This window comes from Genypterus blacodes, unplaced genomic scaffold (genome assembly GCF_046128005.1).
Source record: "Genypterus blacodes isolate CSIRO-AG114 ecotype Tasmania unplaced genomic scaffold, CSIRO-AGI_Gbla_v1 ptg000044l_1, whole genome shotgun sequence".
In the NCBI taxonomy this organism is placed as follows: Eukaryota; Metazoa; Chordata; class Actinopteri; order Ophidiiformes; family Ophidiidae; genus Genypterus; species Genypterus blacodes.
In genome coordinates this window covers 6,899,677-6,918,903 of record NW_027466857.1, presented here as the reverse complement: position 1 = coordinate 6,918,903, position 19,227 = coordinate 6,899,677, and the positions used below count along the sequence as shown (strand labels likewise).

General features: G+C 42.2%; 1 protein-coding gene across 1 annotated transcript; it reads right to left on the bottom strand.

The window, feature by feature from the left end:
* Positions 1-267: 267 nt before the first annotated feature.
* On the bottom strand, positions 268-15,490 carry LOC142999598 (solute carrier family 4 member 11-like). The gene is made up of 20 exons (XM_076149213.1): positions 15,281-15,490; positions 11,659-11,703; positions 10,861-10,962; positions 10,060-10,103; positions 9,533-9,752; positions 9,321-9,402; positions 8,714-8,837; positions 8,351-8,560; positions 6,464-6,548; positions 6,177-6,302; positions 5,832-5,945; positions 5,313-5,445; positions 4,510-4,583; positions 3,454-3,697; positions 2,810-2,916; positions 2,346-2,511; positions 1,969-2,142; positions 1,434-1,629; positions 1,155-1,324; positions 268-965 (listed from the first exon to the last, which is right to left on the bottom strand). The coding sequence occupies exons 1-20, from the start codon at positions 15,315-15,317 to the stop codon at positions 899-901; spliced, it is 2,520 nt and encodes an 839-aa protein (XP_076005328.1). The 5' UTR covers positions 15,318-15,490; the 3' UTR covers positions 268-898.
* Positions 15,491-19,227: the final 3,737 nt, after the last annotated feature.

Below are 19,227 nucleotides of genomic sequence, written 5' to 3'. Positions count from 1 at the left end.
CTGGAACCATCCAGAAGGTGAGCTGTTACTGCCATCTATTGGGAGACCTAAAATGAGAGCCTCACAGCTGCCCGCCTGATTTTGCTTAATAAATGGATGGCATTGTGCTGACCCCTGAGTGTGATGGAATTACAGGGGGGGTGGCCCCACAGTGCTGTTATGAGTGTACTGCGTATGGATAGTGAGGAATCATGATGCATGTGGAGGGATTAAACATCTGAAGTCTGATAATGAAAAGCCAGGTCAAAACGCGTTATTAGCTTAACAACGGATTTATTCAATTCTGCAAAGCACACACAAATGACCTTTATACTGACATGTTTTGATGCTTCATGTCTTTTACAAATGAATATAGATTTGAAGGAATAGAGCAAATGCCTTGTGGCTTTGGTGTTGTTGATTAAAGTACCTCCAGTGACTGACGACGCTTTCGTCTGTTTTCACAGTTACAAATTATAATTCAGTGCCTGAAGTCTGTTACATGATTAATAGGTTTTCTAAGGCAACAAAATTAATTGCCATCCGTACATATCGTCACATTATCAACATTGCACACAAGCAGACCAAACAGTTATAAAATACATTACAACGCCTCTACTTAATGAAATTATTTCATTTGCTGTTTCAACATTTTGAAAGAAAGTCCTTTGACAGTAACATGGCCACTTGTCTGGGTGACGAAGGGAATTCATGTTCAATACAGCAAAGATGTAGGAATGTTGACTACCTATATTGCAAATGTGCCCAACAATGAGCGAGCAAATGGCCATCCATCCACAAACACGCTCACATCAATGTCCTAATGCATTTCATTCAGTGATTAATGCATTCATAGAATTCCGTTTCCCTTTGCGGTGGAGATGACGGGTTTGTCTTTCGCTGGTGTTGCTATGTCGTGCTACATGTGCTGTGCATCCATGATGTCCAGGTACTTGGAATCAATTAGTCTAGGAAGCAAGCTGGTCCTGAGATGAGAAAGAGAAATACATAGGAGTATATATATGAACATGGTGGGTAGAGAATTAAGAATTATATAGTCAGAGACTGTTTCTCACTATCTGAATGAATTCAATCTACGTTACAACTGATGAGACGTGAATTGTAGAAATCATGTCTAGTGCCATTCTGCCCCCTGTTGGCATGTTTCGTCCTACCTGACTGGGACAAGCAGGATCATCAAAAGGGGAAAGACCATCTTCATGTAGGGAAGCGGATACATCCCAAAGGCACACAGGATGATCAACTGGATCATTTGCAGCACTGTGAAAAAGTGGACCTTCCGCTGAGGCACCCGGCGGACGTAGTGGGTAGGAGGGTAGGACGTCTAGAAGCAGATCATGCCGCATAGTGAGAGAACTGTGTGTTGGACTAACAGACCATGATGCATTAGGAAAGGTTTGCAAACTGCAGGCTCTCGTGTCCTTCCTGCTCACCTGTTCCTTAAGCAGCAGGGCCATGCGGTCCACCATCTGGTTACCATCAAGAGAGGTGGCCGCAATGTAGAGGAAGAGGCCGTAGAGGACGGGTTTGGGAATCCACTGCAAAGGGAGGGGCAGCATGAACGCAGATAGGCCGATGAGGATGTTGGCCGCCAAGGAGGTCAGACGTGTCTCCTTCACACTCACAATGCTAGAGGAACACAAAGGCAGAGTCACTTCTACACACAAGCGTCTAATCTGACAGGACGTGACATGTGGATGCTGATGCTAGTCTGGTTCCCTACTGACCATAATTCTTAACAATTTTGATAGTTCCAGTCTGAATTTGAAGTTGCTGCACTTTCAAATATTCCTGTGAGTACTTTCAAATTAAATGCAGCAATCGCATTGGAAAATTGAACTTTGTTGTGATTCATTCAGTTTATTAAATAGCTCCGTATTTGAATTAACAGCTCCCTCCAAACTGAGGGTTATATCAGTTTGAGTCATATTTCAAAGAGGCGCTGCAGTGTTTGTCCTTTGTTCTTACGTTGTGTAAACGTGTCCGTTCTCCACATGCTGTTCCACTTTTGCCAACTGACGAGCGTGCAGGGAGGAGTGCGGGAAGGCAGCGTGCATCCATGGCAACCCCAGACAGGACATGAGGATGTTGATGAAACCAGTCAGCACTAAGTCCCAGTGGAATGCTGTGCCTTTTAGTAGCCTGGTACAGACGTTCACACAAAACTAGTTCAAAGTGGGTTTTCGGTGAAGGACAACAACATTTCTACCCTTGTTAAATAGATGAGGCGACATTTAAAGGAGATACACTGGAGATACAAATGAACACACAGGAATGTAGGTTATGTCCTCAAATACATAGTTACAGTGTCAACACAACATTCAGATACATGTTCGGGGTCTTACTTGTGTTCTGGTACATGTGTGAGGGAAATGACGATGTTCTGGTCTATGAAGATGAGCAGTGCCAGGAGGAAACCCAGACCCACGGCACTGAGAGTGTTCATCCCTGTTAGCTTATTAAATGGGGCGAAGTTGAAGATCGGGCCATTGTGGACACTGAACACAGGAACTAGAGGGAAAAAGATTTAAAGAAAGAGTGTCAAAAGGAATTATATCTCAATGATTAGATGAAAAAGCCATCATGAATTCTGTGATAAACGAAATTCGTCAAATGTGAAGTTCCCTTTCACTGCTTGGAAGCTTTATTTATAAGGAAGATTTCAAAGCACACAAATAAACTCACTGAGAAGAGTATCTCCCTTTATTCCCCTCCCAGTCTAGATTTATGAACACTGAAATATGTGCTGTAACAAGGCTGTGACTCCCATTCTCGAGGCAATTCTTTTATTTAAGAGATTTGTACTCACGTTGTATGTCGAGGAAAAGGTAGGAGCCAATGAAAGAGAATATCACCACAGAGATAGGGAGAGCACAGTCAGATACCACTTCTCTGACTTTGCTATTCAGATAGGGGCTGTGGGACAAGAATAAACACAGATTTTACTATGAAAATGCTAATTCAGTGGAATAAAATCCACTGGTAGTTTTTACCGTCAGACATACAGCAGAGACTCGATTAGCCTACAAAGTAAATATCAGGTCATGTGCCCAATGACAGAAAGACACGGGGGAGGAAATGAGGAATGATGAAAGAAAAACAAGGATAGAAGAAATGAAGATTGAGAAGCGGAAGAAGTCAAAATAAAAAAAAAGTATGAAGGTTGAAAGAAAGCTAGCAAATGTGAGTGTGTTAAGTAAGTGGTGACTGCGAGCCGGCAGCTGTAGGTAATATGCCTCTCCAATGTGATGGGTTTATAACCTGTCCTCTGAAATGGGAATAATCAAGTCTCAAATCTGTACTCGGGAGATGTACTCGAGTAAATGTTCTGTTCTTTTCCAACTCTGCTGACTCCTGTGATGTGAATCCCTCCTACAGTTGCATATCCATATAATGAGCTAAATCAGGCTGAATGATTGAACTGTCCAGCATGAGTTCACGAACGTACTGTACCTCCTCTTGATGAGGTAGAGGGCGTAACCCAGCCACAGGGTCCCCAGCATGAGCAGCACACAGAGGATGGGCCTTTCCCTCGTGCACAGCACCAGAGATTTGGGCAGGAACACAGACACAGGTCCCTCTGTTTCATTCTGTCCTGTGTGATTATTTGCCTCCTGCAGAAGCTCAGTGATCTGCTGCAGCACCACTGTGCTGTTGGTGGTAGCCAGCACGGGGGCGTGGTAGAAATGTTCAAATACTAGGAAGAAAGGGAGGGAAAAGATCCAAAATAAAGATAAGGGTCATTCATTATTTTCAGAATCAATTCACTCAGCTGTAGGTCAAATTAAAAATAAAAGACTGAAAGCATTTAGGAACAACTACTGCCTTTACAAGGGGGTGTTTTGTCAGACCGAACATTGCTGAAAACATTATACTACAAAACTCAACTTAACATAATAGCACCATTCATCAGATTATAGATTGTGTTGTGGAAATGACCCAGTTGTTGCACAGGAGACTTCACTTGCTCCAATTTCCATAATCCTCAAAGTAGTTGAAGAACACTGGTAATGAGACAAGGGAGCTCGCTCATCCATTTCAGGTAAAGTGGTTCATAATTTATCACTGAACTTTGGTCCAAGGGTGCTTTCTAATAAAAAGTACACCTTAAATTACTTACGATTACATTCAATCATCTTTCTCCATATATTTTGGGCACTCAAGCTCACTTAACCCATTGAGCATTGCCTGCAGTCCAGCATTGTTAGTAAAGTAAAGTTGTAACGTTTGTGTTCAGGCTTGATCTAAGAGCTGATAGAGGCATGTGAAAAACATCAGAATCAATAACAGATAGTCTATTTTAACAATACAAGGTTTCCAAATTTACCACAACATAACACTCAGGGGTTCAGCTGGATCGCATGCTGGCCTTTCGTCTACAGACTCCTCGATAGACATGGATTTGCTAGGCTACATTAACCACAACAAACGATGAGCAAACCCTTTGCACATCCCTCTCCAATGTAATGAGAAATCTCTGCTGGAGGGTGGAAACATTCAACGACTTACTTTTGACAGTGCCTTTGACTGCATCCCCCACAAACGCTATGGATATGAACAATGCAATGACTTCTTCTGTTGAGCTGAGAGATGAGGAAAAAGAAAAGAATCATGCTGTGATCATTGACGTCTCAACAAAACACTGGCTCTGATACAGGCGCAGACATAGCAGCCCATTTGAGACAAAACATGGCTGAAGTAGCAGGAGTGCACATTAAACAATCTAGAGTTTTGACTGAAGGGAAGTCAAAACAGATGTGTGGCCTTTTCTTTCAGTGAGCTCACAGTAAAGGGGGTAAATTACACAGGATTTCATGTTTTTAATCTTCATTTACGGATTAATGTTAAAGCCTTTGCAATGTTTTAACGTGCAAATGTGCATTTATTTGGTCAGCTGTGTAAGGCCTGAGCTGAAAACACAGACTAAGACACATGACTGCTTCTCTATGCTACTCATTCCTTTTTCCTTCTTCGAAAAAATTATTATGATTACTATTGACTTTTGCTCTTTTTTGAAGGAAATGAAGACTACACAATAACTGCTAAATGTTTTCTGTTATGTTGTCTTCTGCTGGATAATCTAATTACCTTTACCATTAAATGAAAATTGCATATGTTCAATCTTTAATGTGTTGCTATGACTTCAGTGAATCTAAATGAGCGACATGCAAAAGCTTCAAGACCTGCATGTGGCAAAATATGTGAGGAAGTACGAAAAGTCTAATATTATATAAAACGCTCTATAAGATGCAAAGGTTTTTTTTTTCGCAAGATGTCATAGTAAAGGTGTCGAAAGAATGTCTGCTACTCACCGTTTGAACAGTTTCATCAGCAGACTGACATTGAATAATCCTCCAAGGATGAGGAATAAACTATTCCACAAGCCGATGCAAGCATAAAAAGCATCAAAGTCTAAGTCGTAGTCATCGCAGATCCCCCTGATCACTGTAAAACCGACACACAGACAGACATAAACCTACATATGAATACACAATGAGGCAGAAACCACACATGCACACACACACACTCCTACACATTGCGTGACTGACATGCGTAACACAAGGAATGGCACTTGGGATTTTTAACCAGAGCCATAAAGTGCAATAATAAAGCAGATTAGAGGAAAGTTTTACATTTATTCTCTGATTGCAATAAATTAGTTCATCGTCTGCAACAACGGAGCCAAAATTACCAAATGAAGCAAATGCAGAAATTGCAACATATTGTGCACTTGGCACTCTCTAGCAGCATCAAAGTACCAGTGGAGGTTAATCTAAGAAGTAGAACAGATCATGTCATGGGAGAATTAAATTGTAGCACATAATACACACCGCTTATGAAGATGGCCAGCGGTGCAGTGGTCAGTGGAATGACAAGCGGTGAGCCAGCAAACAAAGAGTAGATCACTCCTCCTATGCTCTGGCCAACAATAGTCTTCTGAACATCTTTCAAATAACAAAACAGAACCGTTAGGATCACATCTGACTATGTTTTATGTGTGCATGTACATATATTACGTTGGTTTCATATTCTCGCTGTCAGTCGCTGTCATTCATATTCGTAGTCGAGTTGATTTCCGGGCTATTTTCTCTCTCACACACACACACACTTTTGTACCCTTCAGTTGAATAGATAGAAACGGTACTTCTAGATGAAAGATAAAAAGAGGCACATACCTATCTCTCCCCTTGTGCTTTCGTCGTTGAGTGAGCCAAAGGCGATAGCAGGCAGCAGAATGGCAATGTAGAGGAAAATAGCTGTGGTAGTGTACTTCAGTAGAGAACGATCCCTCCCAGTTATACCTCCATGGATCAATTAAAGAGTTATTAAAGATAAAACTGCTGAATCAGCCATGATAGCAAAACCAACAAATACAAAGCAAACTTTCTACTATAAAACTCTAATTCAAATATCAATAGATGATGACTACGGTGCATCAGTAACACAAGATGATGTTTATTACCATCTGTGAAGTCTGAGGGGTAGAGAGGGAGTCTGCGGCGAAGATCATCGTAAACACCTTTGCCGCATTTGAAGAAATCTTTGCACTGTGAGGACAGAGAGAGAAGTTACAAGAGATCACTGGACAATAGGATGATCCTGAACAATATGTAGTTATTGTAAATGTCAGCTTATGAGGCCCGTGCATGTGTGTCGCATAAGCCAATGTAATGTCTCCTCATCAGGGTGAACTAACAGCCTTTTGGACAAATTACTAAATTACTATTAGACTTAAGTGGGCATGATGCCAACAAGCAGGGTGAGATAAGGAGGAATCCATCATGATACAACACATCATTCATGGGTGTGTGTCAGTGGCTTGGCATCAACCACGGCCATTGGCTTCAGCTCCTCTCATTTACATTAAAACCTGCACTCTGCTTTGAATGGCTCATTGGATTTAGTCTTAAGTTGCAAAAGCGAGTCCCCATCAGTCAGACAAAGCAATGCATCGCCATACATTTCACCACAAAACGCTGCAGGAAACAGTAGAGGAGAAAATGGCCAAAACTGACCTTTCTTTGAAACCCCCGTGAAATGAAATTGCTGATGCATACAGTTTGATAGCAGAATGTGACAGGTGCTGTGTCAGCAAAGGTTCGAGGCTGCAGGCTAAAGTGGGCATTCTACTGATTAAAAAAGTCATTAGATTGTCTCCTCTTTTCTCACATCGACTCTGGAAGGCCAAAAGTTTTGCTTTTAGGTTAGAACCGTGGACTTTGTAAGCTCGTCTTTTACAATTGCACCGTAGCAATCATCGACACACCGGACCTTCCATCTCAGGATCTAAATCTGGATCCCAGAAGCAAGGTTTAAGCCACTGTCTGTGAAGATTTAGTTCACTCAGTAAATAGGAAATGAGAAAAAGATCATGGGTCAACACCGGACTGGGAAATAGACATGTCACCATTCATCCTCCTCAGTTCACACAGTTCGAGCCCACGTGATCTAGGTGGGATCAAATGGTAGTGTCCTTTTCCACACAGTCTGAACTGAGGAAGGCTTTCTGATGAATGCCAAAACATCTATTTCCTAGTAAACCGGAACTGAGGAGGCAGACGGACACCATGCCTTCTGCTCTAACATCAGTGAGAAAGGCGGTTTCCCATACTACCCACGGCCACACCCCCATCCCTGCCTGATGAGGATGCAGATCAGTTTGAGCCTGGTGCTCAATCACGTCTGCATCTTCACAGGGGGCAGAAGTGTTCCAGTGATATGTTGGTATCCCAGGTGGAATCAATTACACAACACAATTTCTCAGTCCAGCATTCAACTTGACCTTTTGTTAACCATCTAAGCTGCAGCATAAGGTGGTTTTAAGACAAAACTTCCCATGCCTGCATGTAGCATATGGATTACAAAAACAGCCTACATTACGTAGAAAATTTGGTGTTGAACTTGGTCAAGAAGTCAGCCTGTGCCAAGAACAGTGACTAACTGCCTCTGCTAAGCACACACACATAAACACACACTTCTTCTTAATTTAAACACTGGACTTAATGAAATCTCAAAATGAGGTTTCACACATTCTGCTGCCAGTACCATGGCAGACTTGGCTGGCCCTTCAGGCTGTTGCCCAGCTGTTCTCATTACTCAAGTTTGGAGTTCTTGTTATAGGGTCAAACCTACATCCACTACGTGTCTTTACTAGCCACATCTTTATGCGCCTGGCAGGAGTCAGGAGACATGACAGTGGTCTCAGCATGTGTTGAGATTTAACAGTAATGAGATTTTCGTGAGCTTTCCATACACTTCCAATATAATACACAATCTTCTCCAGGTTCATATGTTAAGGTATTGGCATTGCATGCAGATAAAACAAACTGGCTTCGCTCTTGTTTCACACCTGGAGTGTTTTGCCTCGGCGTGGATCTGATTCATCCACTTCCTCTACGACCACCTTCTCACTGGCTATGGAGAGCTGCTGTCGCTGGTAGACCAGCTCCTGTTTGAACTCTTCCTGGGTGCTGGCCTCCAGGAGCTTTTGTCTGAAAGAAATGCTGGAGAACATTGTGGCAAATGTTCGGCTGAGCTCAATGGCTGTTTTGGTGCTTTTCTGAAAAGACAATGCAAATATTGATGAGAGGTTTGGTGGATGGATGAAGTTCTTATTAAGGGTTAAGTGGAAATCATCAGGATTGTTCTATGACTAATGTGATATCAACATTTTTACATTATTGATCCTTCACTGGGACAAACAGCAACTTACAGTTCTGGGTGGGGCAAGAATGAGGATGACGTATCGAGCCTCGCAGCAGTTGACTCCCCAGTTCTGGGGTCTCTCCAGACGGGCAACACAGACATGACGTCTCTGAAGGCTCTTCACATTGGCACTGAGTTGGACAAAAGGTTATTCAGATCAATAAAATATTTCAATGAGCATCTGAGGTGTGTAAATGCTGCAATGGTAGGATTCAATAACAAACTGACCATGCCAGGATAAGTAAAACAAATGAAGTCATGGTTATTATGTGGCTCTTATACCAAGTAGATTTTAATGTACTTTGTGACTCTGTATCAAAACTGTTTCATCTTATGTGAAGACAAAGTTAAATGCAGTATACTGGAGGAATTGGTCTTAATCTGTCTATCTATCTAATCCATCCATCTGATCTATCTCGACTATTTGATGTGGATGCGAGTGTGCTTGCTGTGTTGAGACCTGGGTCATACAGGGAAACATGCCCTCGTCCAAGTCAGTTCTGGGTTTTAAATTCACCTGAATTCTGAATCTTTCAAGATTTAGAAGTTAGAATTCTGAACATGAGTTAGCTAGCAGAATTTACCGACTATGCTGGAGGGTGAAAGAAACTCACAGAATACAAAGCCAGGACTGCTGGTAGCGAACTCCAGTGGAAGTAGCCGTCACCCCCTGAATGGTCTCTGACAGAAGGTGGACTATGAGAACAAAACAATGAAAGCTATTCTGTTATCTGCAAAATAAATACAGCAAATAAAACATGACCCTAATGGCTCCTCTATAGCAAACTGTCACTTGGTTAGGGATCTTATCTTCAGTGTTGCCCACCATTAAACTCCTTCCCTCCCGCATCTGTGAACAGCGAGTTCATGACCTCATCCACATCACAGCTCCCATGTCCGTCCTCCACCATGTGAGTTAACATGCGCTTTAGGACTTCGTCAAGCGTTGCAGCTTTCTCATCCAAAAGGATGCTGGCCTGAGCCAGGAAGCTGTCCAGGTCTCTGTGGGCACGGACTTCTTCCTGGAAGTTCATTGGCTTGACGTACTAGTGCGACGCAAGAACAGGGAGAGTGAAGGTGAAAGGAAAGGTTGATTGGTGGGCTAATTAAATCATAGTGGAAATAGATGAAAAGTTAAAAGTACACTCTGTAAATGTGTTACTGCTCCCACCAATGCCCCCAGATCCTCTCAGCTCAACATGATTCACAGCTAGATTCATTAATGGTGAGCTGGGGGACATGGTGGAATTTCTTCTGGAATACGCATGTATATAGTGTAGTATATACAACATTTTTATGTAATGGTTTTGAGTTTGAATGGTCACTTAATGCAAGTAGATAAAGGTTTCTTACTTTTCTTGTTGTATTTAAAAGTCCATACACAGGGCCGTCAGCATCTGCAGATTAAAGCCACAAATCTGCAGTTAAACTCACAAAACGTTGAGTTAGGCACACTGTTCTGGCTCTTTTCTGCCAGTAAATAAAGACGATATTCTCTGTGGTATAAGTTGTTTTCGAGGAGCTCTGCCAGTTCATGTCTATGAACTAAATCTCAGACGTCCTGAGTCAGGGAATCGGAGCTGCCACACTTGATTTCCCAATTGCAGAAGCTCTAAGCCAATGAAAGTGATGATCCTTTAAAATGAATATACTGCCTACCCTTGAGACACATCATTGTAATAGGACACTCATCTGAACTGCTCAAAGTTTTACTTCAGATTTAATGAGTGAATGGAGGAAATATTTTTTATGATGTTTGTCCAAATGTCATCATAGATTAGACATGTATAGATACATTATAAGATAAGATAAGATGAGATAAATCATGATCCTATCCTGAGGGAAATTGCTGTGCAACAGTTGCCCTACAGTGGAGAATGAAAAGATTCATCTCTAGTACAAAATGTGCAAGAATACATTTAAGATACTTTATTAATCGTCATTTTGCATGCAATTCACAGCAAATCGCATGCAATTGAGATTTATCTTGCGCCCCCTCATATCACACACACACAAACACATGCATTACAGAGGGGGTGGAGGGCAGCCATTATACGGCGCCCATGGAGCAGCGTGCAGGACTACCTAAGAGCTGATACAATAAGGGGTACAAAGTGCAGAATGTGTAACTGAATTATTCACTCAAGCACACACCTGAAGCGCTGATCTGGACCTGGCTGTCATGGATGTGGTCCTTGTGGTTGACAGCCGAATCTTTGAACTGCTCACAGTCCTCCTGTTCCCCATCACAAAGCTCTGTGGACATGGAGTTCTTATTCACAAGTATAATTACAGTGCATCGCAGTAGGCAGCAGTAAAATTCAATTTAGGATGAGTAAAGTCTGTACCTGCTCTGTTAGAATTCATATCATTGTGAACACCTTAGTGTTTGATATTACACTACTGAAAGTTGTGTATTAAGGTTAATATGAAATGGCACATTAATTAATAAGGTCTCCAGTATGAGACGAAGGTTATTCAACCAGGAAGGGGAGAGAGAGACAGGGAGAGAGAGAGCACAACAGCTATATAACAACACCAGCCCATTGAAGATTCCTTCACTGTGTGGAAGTGAAATGTGGCATTTTAATTGCATGTTTTATGAGGGAAACAAACAACGGAATTATAGAATTAACCTTACTTAAATAAAACTTTGCGCTCTGAATATTCCCTCTTCTTGTCATTAACTCAGAGATCATCAGTCTTGTTAATTAATGAACCTCTCAGTGAACCAGCACAGGGCCTGGTTGTGCTCACAGGCACATGTAATGGGTCATCAGTGAGCAGCATTGGCACGAGCATAAATAACTGCTGCAATCCATTTCCCAGGGAGAAAATAGTGCTGTTTGTTTCTCTGGTGTAGTGAAAGGTAACGTAAATAACAGTTTCTCCGTATCAAGTAGCTCAAAGACCGGGATTCAAAGTCAAGAAAGCGATAATAAAGACTCATACCCATCTCTTGGAAAACATATCCATTCTTGGACCTGCCGGTTCCCTCTGTGGGAGAAAGGGAAGAGGATAAGAGGATTAAGGTGTGCTTTCTTTTTATGCTTAGGGAATTTTTAATAAAAGGTTCTTCTTTGGGTAGTTATTATTCATGATCCAGAATTTTATGCCTTAACAGGGAAGATGATTCTGGCCAACATGAAGACTATGAATCTCAGCCATTCTAGTTAGATTTTACAGAAAGGGAGAATTTAACAACAATTTCTGCAATTCTGGAAAAAAAAAGTCTGAAAAGTAAAACCCGGCATTATTTTAAGGCATCAAGTGACGCGACGGAGAGAAGAACATTCTGTGGTATAATTTCATACCCGGAGACGGTTTTGTTTTGGAGAGCAGGAAGCAGTGACATACATCTACCACTGAAAAATTCATAAGAAGGTTTGTGTGGCAGAGGACTTTAATAGATCCTGAGATAGAATTTATTATCTCAAAACTGTGAGATTCCTTGCAGGGAAAAGATGTATATTCTGTTTCATCAGCATGTCCAGGTGGTTTCAGCTGTAACAGCATGAAACTGGACTCCTTGAGTGATGACCCTATTGCTTCTGTCCTGGTCGACAAGTTTTTGGTGAACTATTTCTCACATTAGAGCCAAGCTGAGCTGTGTGAACCTTTCAGTTGCTGTCATTACATATGCTCATTTGTTGTTTGTATTGTTAGAAAATGAGGAAAGTGTAAAACTCAGTCGCTGCTAACCTGTTTCTAGGAGAGTCCATGGAGAGAAAGGGAGAAAATGAAAGTCTTTCACGGGAATCTTCTGACTTTGGATGGAAAAAAACGAAAAGGGATCCCTTTAGTCTCAGTTACAACCAAAATGCGACACCAGCTGCGCCTGATGTTTATATATGCCGTCTTGTATCTCTCAGTCGCTGCTCCCACTGTAGAAATGGGTTTTTCCTTGCCTGAAGCAGAGTTTGGCTCTGGGGGCTCCTGAGCGAGACTATCTCTCAAAGCAGATTAGACAGAACATTCCCAGGCCTCCTCCACTTCACAGGGTTTCAGGCAGACATCAGGGTGCCCCACAGCTTACGCAACAACCTGTTTGCACTCTGTGGAGGATGATTTTTGTCTCATCTCTTGTCTCATCGCGTTTAAAGGCCAGGTTATTGCACATGCAGCAATCTCATCTGTGTAGATCTATATTTTATTTTCCACACGCATTAAGGAGCGATTAATGATTAAAACAGGTGCAAGACAGGAGCAGCATCTGTGCGTCAAAGCTAATATTTGTCAGGAAGCACTGGCGAGGAAGTTGCAGGAAGTCACTGCCACCTATTTGCTGTACGTGTCAGTGAGTGAAGTAAAGACCATCATGCTTGATTTTTCACAGCATTATGCCTTCACTGCAGCCTTGTGGGGTCATGGCCCATGGCTGTGGGTTTCCTGTTGGCAGGCAGATTGACTTCCTCCTGCAAATGGTGCACTGACAGGGACCAGAGGTGAAAGTAAAGCCCCACGTTTTTCCTGGAAGGAGCTTTGACAGCAAAACCAGTCCTAAAATAGTCAGCTGTCTGACCTCTTGACTGTGTTTGTGAATTACAGATTTTCTTGAGATACTTTTTTCTTCAGGTTTAAAAGAGTTTCTCTCCATCCTCAGAATTGGGGATTGTTGTATTTCTTCTCACATTTTTCAACAGAAACATTAATGCGAAATAATGTATTAAATATGCTACACGTCCTTGTGTTAAAGCGTGGTTTTGTCCTATGGAACGGTCTGTCTCAGTGGGTAAACAGATTTTCAAGCCAAAGTCATGTTTTCATTTCCTGTTAGACAAACACGACGTGTGAGCGAAAGATGTCCTTGAGTGAGGGGAACACAAGAACTGCTGTTAAGTCTCTGAGAACAAATGCACAGAGCTATAAACTTACAAATTTAGTCTTGAACTCCACAAGGACTATTCGCCAGGGCAAACAGGACACAGTGTTCAGAAATCTAAAGTGCTATTGTAACTTGTCTTTTAAAGTCAAAAGCGTTTCCATTTTGCTCTATGCAGTAACAGTACCACGAAAAAAAAAAATCAATCTGGCAGACAAAACTCAATGACCTTTATCGAGACAGAAAGGAGAGTTGGTGCTTTCAGGTGTACTGTGCATAGGTGTACATTGGACGTGACAATGTACACATTCATATATGGATAATAAGCAAATAACAGGAAGGAGGAAGTGCAGTTCATTCCACTCCAGCAGCTGGAAGGCTGGTGACACTACATGAAGCCTACCTGGTGTTTGTATGTGCACATCACCGAATGTAACCACTGTACCAACAGCACCACAGTCAAACAAGGTGTGTTCTACCTGCCAAAGCACACATTTGAATGGATTTTGCTCACCTAAACGTGAAGAGAGTAGATCGTTCTTCACTGCAACAACTTTCTATGGCACACTTATTATGATTACTTTGAACAAGACTAAATTTACATTACATTACATTACGATCATTTGGCAGACACTTTTATCTAAAGCGACTTACATTATATAACCACCCTTTGCAGAGGGGGGAGCAATTGAGGGTTAGGTGCCTTGCTCAGGGGCACCTCAGCAGGAACTCGAACCAGCGACCCTCCGGTTCCCAGGCGGAAGCTCTACCCACTGAGCTACTGCCTCCCATTGCAAATTTTAAGGCTTTTAAACATGACTGAGATAGTTTCATTGGGATGCGTCTGGTATAGCTTCACTTCAAAAAGGCAAGATTGGGGGCGATTCTGTACGAACTGCCATTATAATGTTCATCATCGCTGAAATTGTTCGCAATTCCAATTTAACAGATCATTTAAAGAGACTCAAGGAGAATGGAAAATTTGAAAGATTAGCATTAGACATATTTCGGTAGGATTACCTTCTTAATCCTTGGCCTTGGGAAATTTTATTCAGAATTGTTAACCCCTTACCGGTACTGAGCAGCAAAGTTATGTGATACTCATATTACATTTCTTCTTAGTATTATGTTTTTCAAAAGGAGAGTTCGTATTGCTCCAGGTAGTGTGATAAAGGAAGAAAGGTTTTGTGGTAAGCAGGGAACACATAAAACAAGTACATTTATCACAAAACAGAAGCATATTCTAATAGAAAACAAGCCTCTGTGGTACTTATTTTAGCCCAAATGTCCCCCCAAACATCAGGTAGTGTAGACAATATTAAATAAATGTTTTAAAAGTGTGTCCTAAAGGGTTTCAAACTGATGATAATTATCTGCAGGTCTCTTGTTCAAACCCACCAGGCCACACAATTCGAACATTTACAGCCATATTGCAAATATTGACCCAGAGCATTTACTTTCCAACTTCCATGGCAATAAAAGCATCTTGCTCATATTCAGTGCTTTTAATAACAGGATTATGAGGACATTAAAATGAAATAGGATCTCAAAAAGCAGGGGAATAAACGGAGAAAAGGCTGTGTTGTGGAATTGCTCTATTTCAGACAATAAAAGCCTGCAGTACATGTGATAGCATTATAAATCCCATTGGCCTGCGCGCACACCCACACAGACAGACACACACACACACAGACAGAGGTAGTTCCGGCATGCTTGACACATGGTAGCTCGGGTTTCACTATGAAAACTCACCAGATGGCACAAAATGAAGGACTTTTTTGGCTTCCATGTTCTCCTGGTGTGTAGTTGAAATTCCTTCAAAAGGTCAACCCATCATCCTCCTCCGGCCTGCTCCTTAACACCTTCCACTCACTAATGGTCTATTCGTGATCTCAAACACATGTAGGCTCACACACACACACCCAGGCATACACACACACACACACTGGGGTATGACCACTTCCTTGTGCCTCCTTCAGCAGCACATGGTAATGGGGGAGGAGAGGGGAGGGGAGGGGAGGAAGTCAGGGCTGATTCATTCTCTCTCTCTCTCCACTCTCTCTCTATGCTGGCTCCCCATGCGTATTTAAATGCGGAAAAACATTGCTTAAAGCATTTAAAATGTATTTCTGTCTGTCATGAGTCTCTTCTGTTGTGATTTGTGTCGCTATTAATGTTAAAGTTTAAAGTATCAAGCTATAAATTGAAAATATTTTATCTCAGTTTCGCTGTAATAAAACTCAGATTGTCCATTGAAACTTAAACTACAGTTCACATCTACCTGCACCCCCGCGGTTCAGTTCCAACCCCCCACAGAGGACGGTGAGGTGGTGGACAAAGGAGTGTGATGAGGCTCTGCCAGGCTGCTTTGAAGCTGCAGACAGGAAAAGAGCCCCATGGAGAGGACTTCAACAGCCCGACAGAGTGTTGATAACGTATCCAACAAGACATGCTGGTACGGCACCACTCCAACACCAAATCCTGGAGAACCGGTGATTCTGGAGATGCTTTTCAACATCAAGAAGACTTTTTTTTTTGCAGGCCACGAGAGAGAGACAAGGAGGAGATGAGAGCAGCACAGAGGGGAGTGAGAGTGAAGCTGAAGAAGAGCACAAAGGCTAAAAACAGAAGCTGGAGCGCTGCTGCTGAAACTGGGAGGTGCTGTCCACCACGAAGCAGATGATGGGCGTGAAGACACACCAGGCAGGGGGTCTGGAGGAAGAAAACTGCTGAACCAGTTTTTCAACAGACTTGGCTTATTATTATTGTAGCTTTCACCACCATCTCTGCTTACCGATCACCCTCCGTCTGCCCCACTCCCTTTCTACCACCAGTAAGGACCCTAATCCATCACAATGCAGATACTCTTTGCCCCCAGGCTCAATCTCATTCATCACAAAAGACTCCCTTCCCCCCACATTCTCCCAGTCAGGTTCAGGCCAATATGCATACAGGGCCAGATACATGAAAAGGAACTCCATCTACACCAGTGATTCCAGAGCATATTAGACATGAGACATGTTTTGTTTCCCTCCACATGCTCCTATTGTCCTTCCAGTGGGACAGGACAGTGAAACATGCAAGGCTCACATAGTCCAAACTTAAAATTGTCAGAATGTGTGGATGAGTTTGTCTGTGTGTGTGTGTGTGTGTGATTGCCCTGTTAATGGCTTTTCACAACCCTGCACTGGAAATCAGGGCTGCACAAAAAGATCAGAGCCTTAAGGCACGAAGACGCTACAATCCTCTTATCAGTCTGTTGTGGCAGGTGCGAGATTCCACGCTGCCATCTGCTGGAGGAGCAGCATCAGAGCAGGGAGGAGGACAGACTTGGGAATGGTGTCAACATGAAAGCTGCCCCTGAGATTGTTATCCCGGACCCTCTGGAGGGAAGGATGCCAAGTAAACTAAAGTCTGTGACCAGGATCAGCGTGCCACAATGTCACTTTTTACTTTTGTAAATGGTTTGTTTTATTGCTTAATTCTATTGTTTGTTGTGCACTGTGGACACCATGTCTGACACTTACATAGTCAGTTTCTGATACTTGCTCAATACTCTCCCTTTCACTCTTTTGACGTGTAAATACTCCTCTAAACCTGGAACTTCAGTTTGGTCTCAACACAATTTAAAAAGCGCCACCATATCTGCTATTTCATTTCAAAGCTGTTAATATCCAAGTCGCTTGATAATTAGATGAATTCCCATGTATGAACCCTGACCCCTGATCACAGGCTGGGTTATCCAAGGTCCTCAGCACTTGATTCCTCTGACCGACTTCATGAATCATCTTTTGCACTGGATAGTCTTTATATTCATCTTCATGTAATTTATTCGCAGTCTTACAAGTTTGATGTCCTTGATACTTTCTGAAGAAATATCTCTCCGACTATTGAGTTTCAGTGATGACCAGAGATTAATCCATGACAGCAGCCTTTTGTGAATGGCTCCAAGGCTGGTGGAATATGTATTCAGCCGGGGACATATCTTACATCAAAGGAGTAAATGGTTGAACATGCAGTCCTTTGCTGCCCTGAACATCCTTTTATGAAAGGGAGACAATCAAAACAGCAGTGGAAAGAGATCTCACAGAGATGAAGTTACTTTGTTCCAGGGAAATCATTTCTCTCACTCCATTCCACATCAAATTAAGTTAAATCGGAGTATTTCTCTCTCTGGATTCCAATCACTGAATTCCAAATTTCCATGATCACCGCATCACACCTGCCTGTTTACAAGCCTTATTAATCTCCACAAGCTCTTTTTAATTGACTTTTGCAAGCATCTACAATGCACACCATAAGTGCTCACTGAATTTAGATTGTGTATGGGGCAGCTTGTGTTTTGATGGGCGGGTGGATGCAAACAAAAACATTTAAGCAAACACACACAACTTAGCAACATCCACGTAGGAAAAAGGGATCGGAGAATTGAGACACTAAGGCAGAGCAAAGTAGACCGGGACTGTTCCTTTAACTACCACAAGATGGCAGAGCAGGTTGCTGTTCAAATCAGTATGGCAGGCTCAGAGTCAGATTCAGCCTCTGAGGGTGGAGGAATAAGAAACTCATTTCCTCATGTTGTATTTCCACTTCAAAGGTCACAAGGTTCACAACAGAAACAGGTTAAAAAAAAAAGGCCAATCAAAGCCTGATAGTGACAGTGAAACAATCTTCCTTGTTTTGCATGATGCCCGTCATCGTAGAGGGAACATTCCACATTTCTCTTCCATTTCTCGATGCAAACAGGGCTCAAAGGTGACTCCAAACCATTCTCTTCTGAAATTATAGCACACAAGAAGGGACCAGAGCAGAATTTGAATGTTGTCTCCTTTTTAAGAAATATACGTATGATCCAGATGCAACACAATCGGATATGAAACAATCAAGGCAACAGGTCACTTACTCTGACACGAAATTCATCACTCGAGAATGATCTGCTCCCATATCAGACAGCTGCACACATTACCATCTGATTACTAAAGCTCACCATCATTGTAAGTCCCACTTGTAAACACCAGATGCACAATACAACATGACCAACTGTGTATAATTGCTTCCTGAGCTCAAAGAAGCGGAGAAAGCCAGGGAAGTGGTGATCTAAATAATACATTATGAACTGTGGTCAAGGAGTTCACGGAAAGTACACACAGAGTATTGGTTTGTGTACTGTGAAACATTAAGCCTTTTAAGGAACACCTGAGGGCCTCTGAGAGGGGCCGACCTCAAAACACCAGAGGCCAGAGGGGCATGATGGGGGAAAATTACAAAACACAGATGATATTTGCAAAGGCTGTTATTAAAGTCGTAAAACTTGCGTCTGCATGATGACAGCTAAGCAATTAAAATATGCGGGGAGACCTATGACCAACAGTAGTTTCCGTAGGTTATTGAATTACATGTCGGAGCTTCTGCAGAAACCATTGGCGAGCTTTTGTTGAAAATATTTTAATGACTAAGAGCTATAAATGTTTGACAGAGTGCGCAGCAGACGGAGCGTATTTACAGTCAAACATTAGCATTAAGCCACACGTGTGCTCTGACTTTGTTTATTATTCATATTTCAGAGACGTGAGAAATTCTGAATGAGACTGAAATGCTCTTTTTTTTACAAATAAAACATTTTTAGCTGTGTCTGCCATGATCTTTGTAAATGCAGAAGAATAACAACAAATAAACACTCTAGATTGTGCAGATGGCAT

What these genes read in the sequence shown, in the direction of transcription:
- LOC142999598 (XM_076149213.1), bottom strand. Translation starts at nt 15,317, where the DNA reads ATGGAAGCCAAAAAAGTCCTTCATTTTGTGCCATCTG. An exon ending in CCTTCATTTTGTGCCATCTG is followed by an intron (nt 11,704 to 15,280) that starts GTGAGTTTTCAT and finishes TTTCTCCCACAG; the next exon opens with AGGGAACCGGCAGGTCCAAG. An exon ending in ACACATGTACCAGAACACAA is followed by an intron (nt 2,143 to 2,345) that starts GTAAGACCCCGA and finishes CGTCTGTACCAG; the next exon opens with GCTACTAAAAGGCACAGCAT.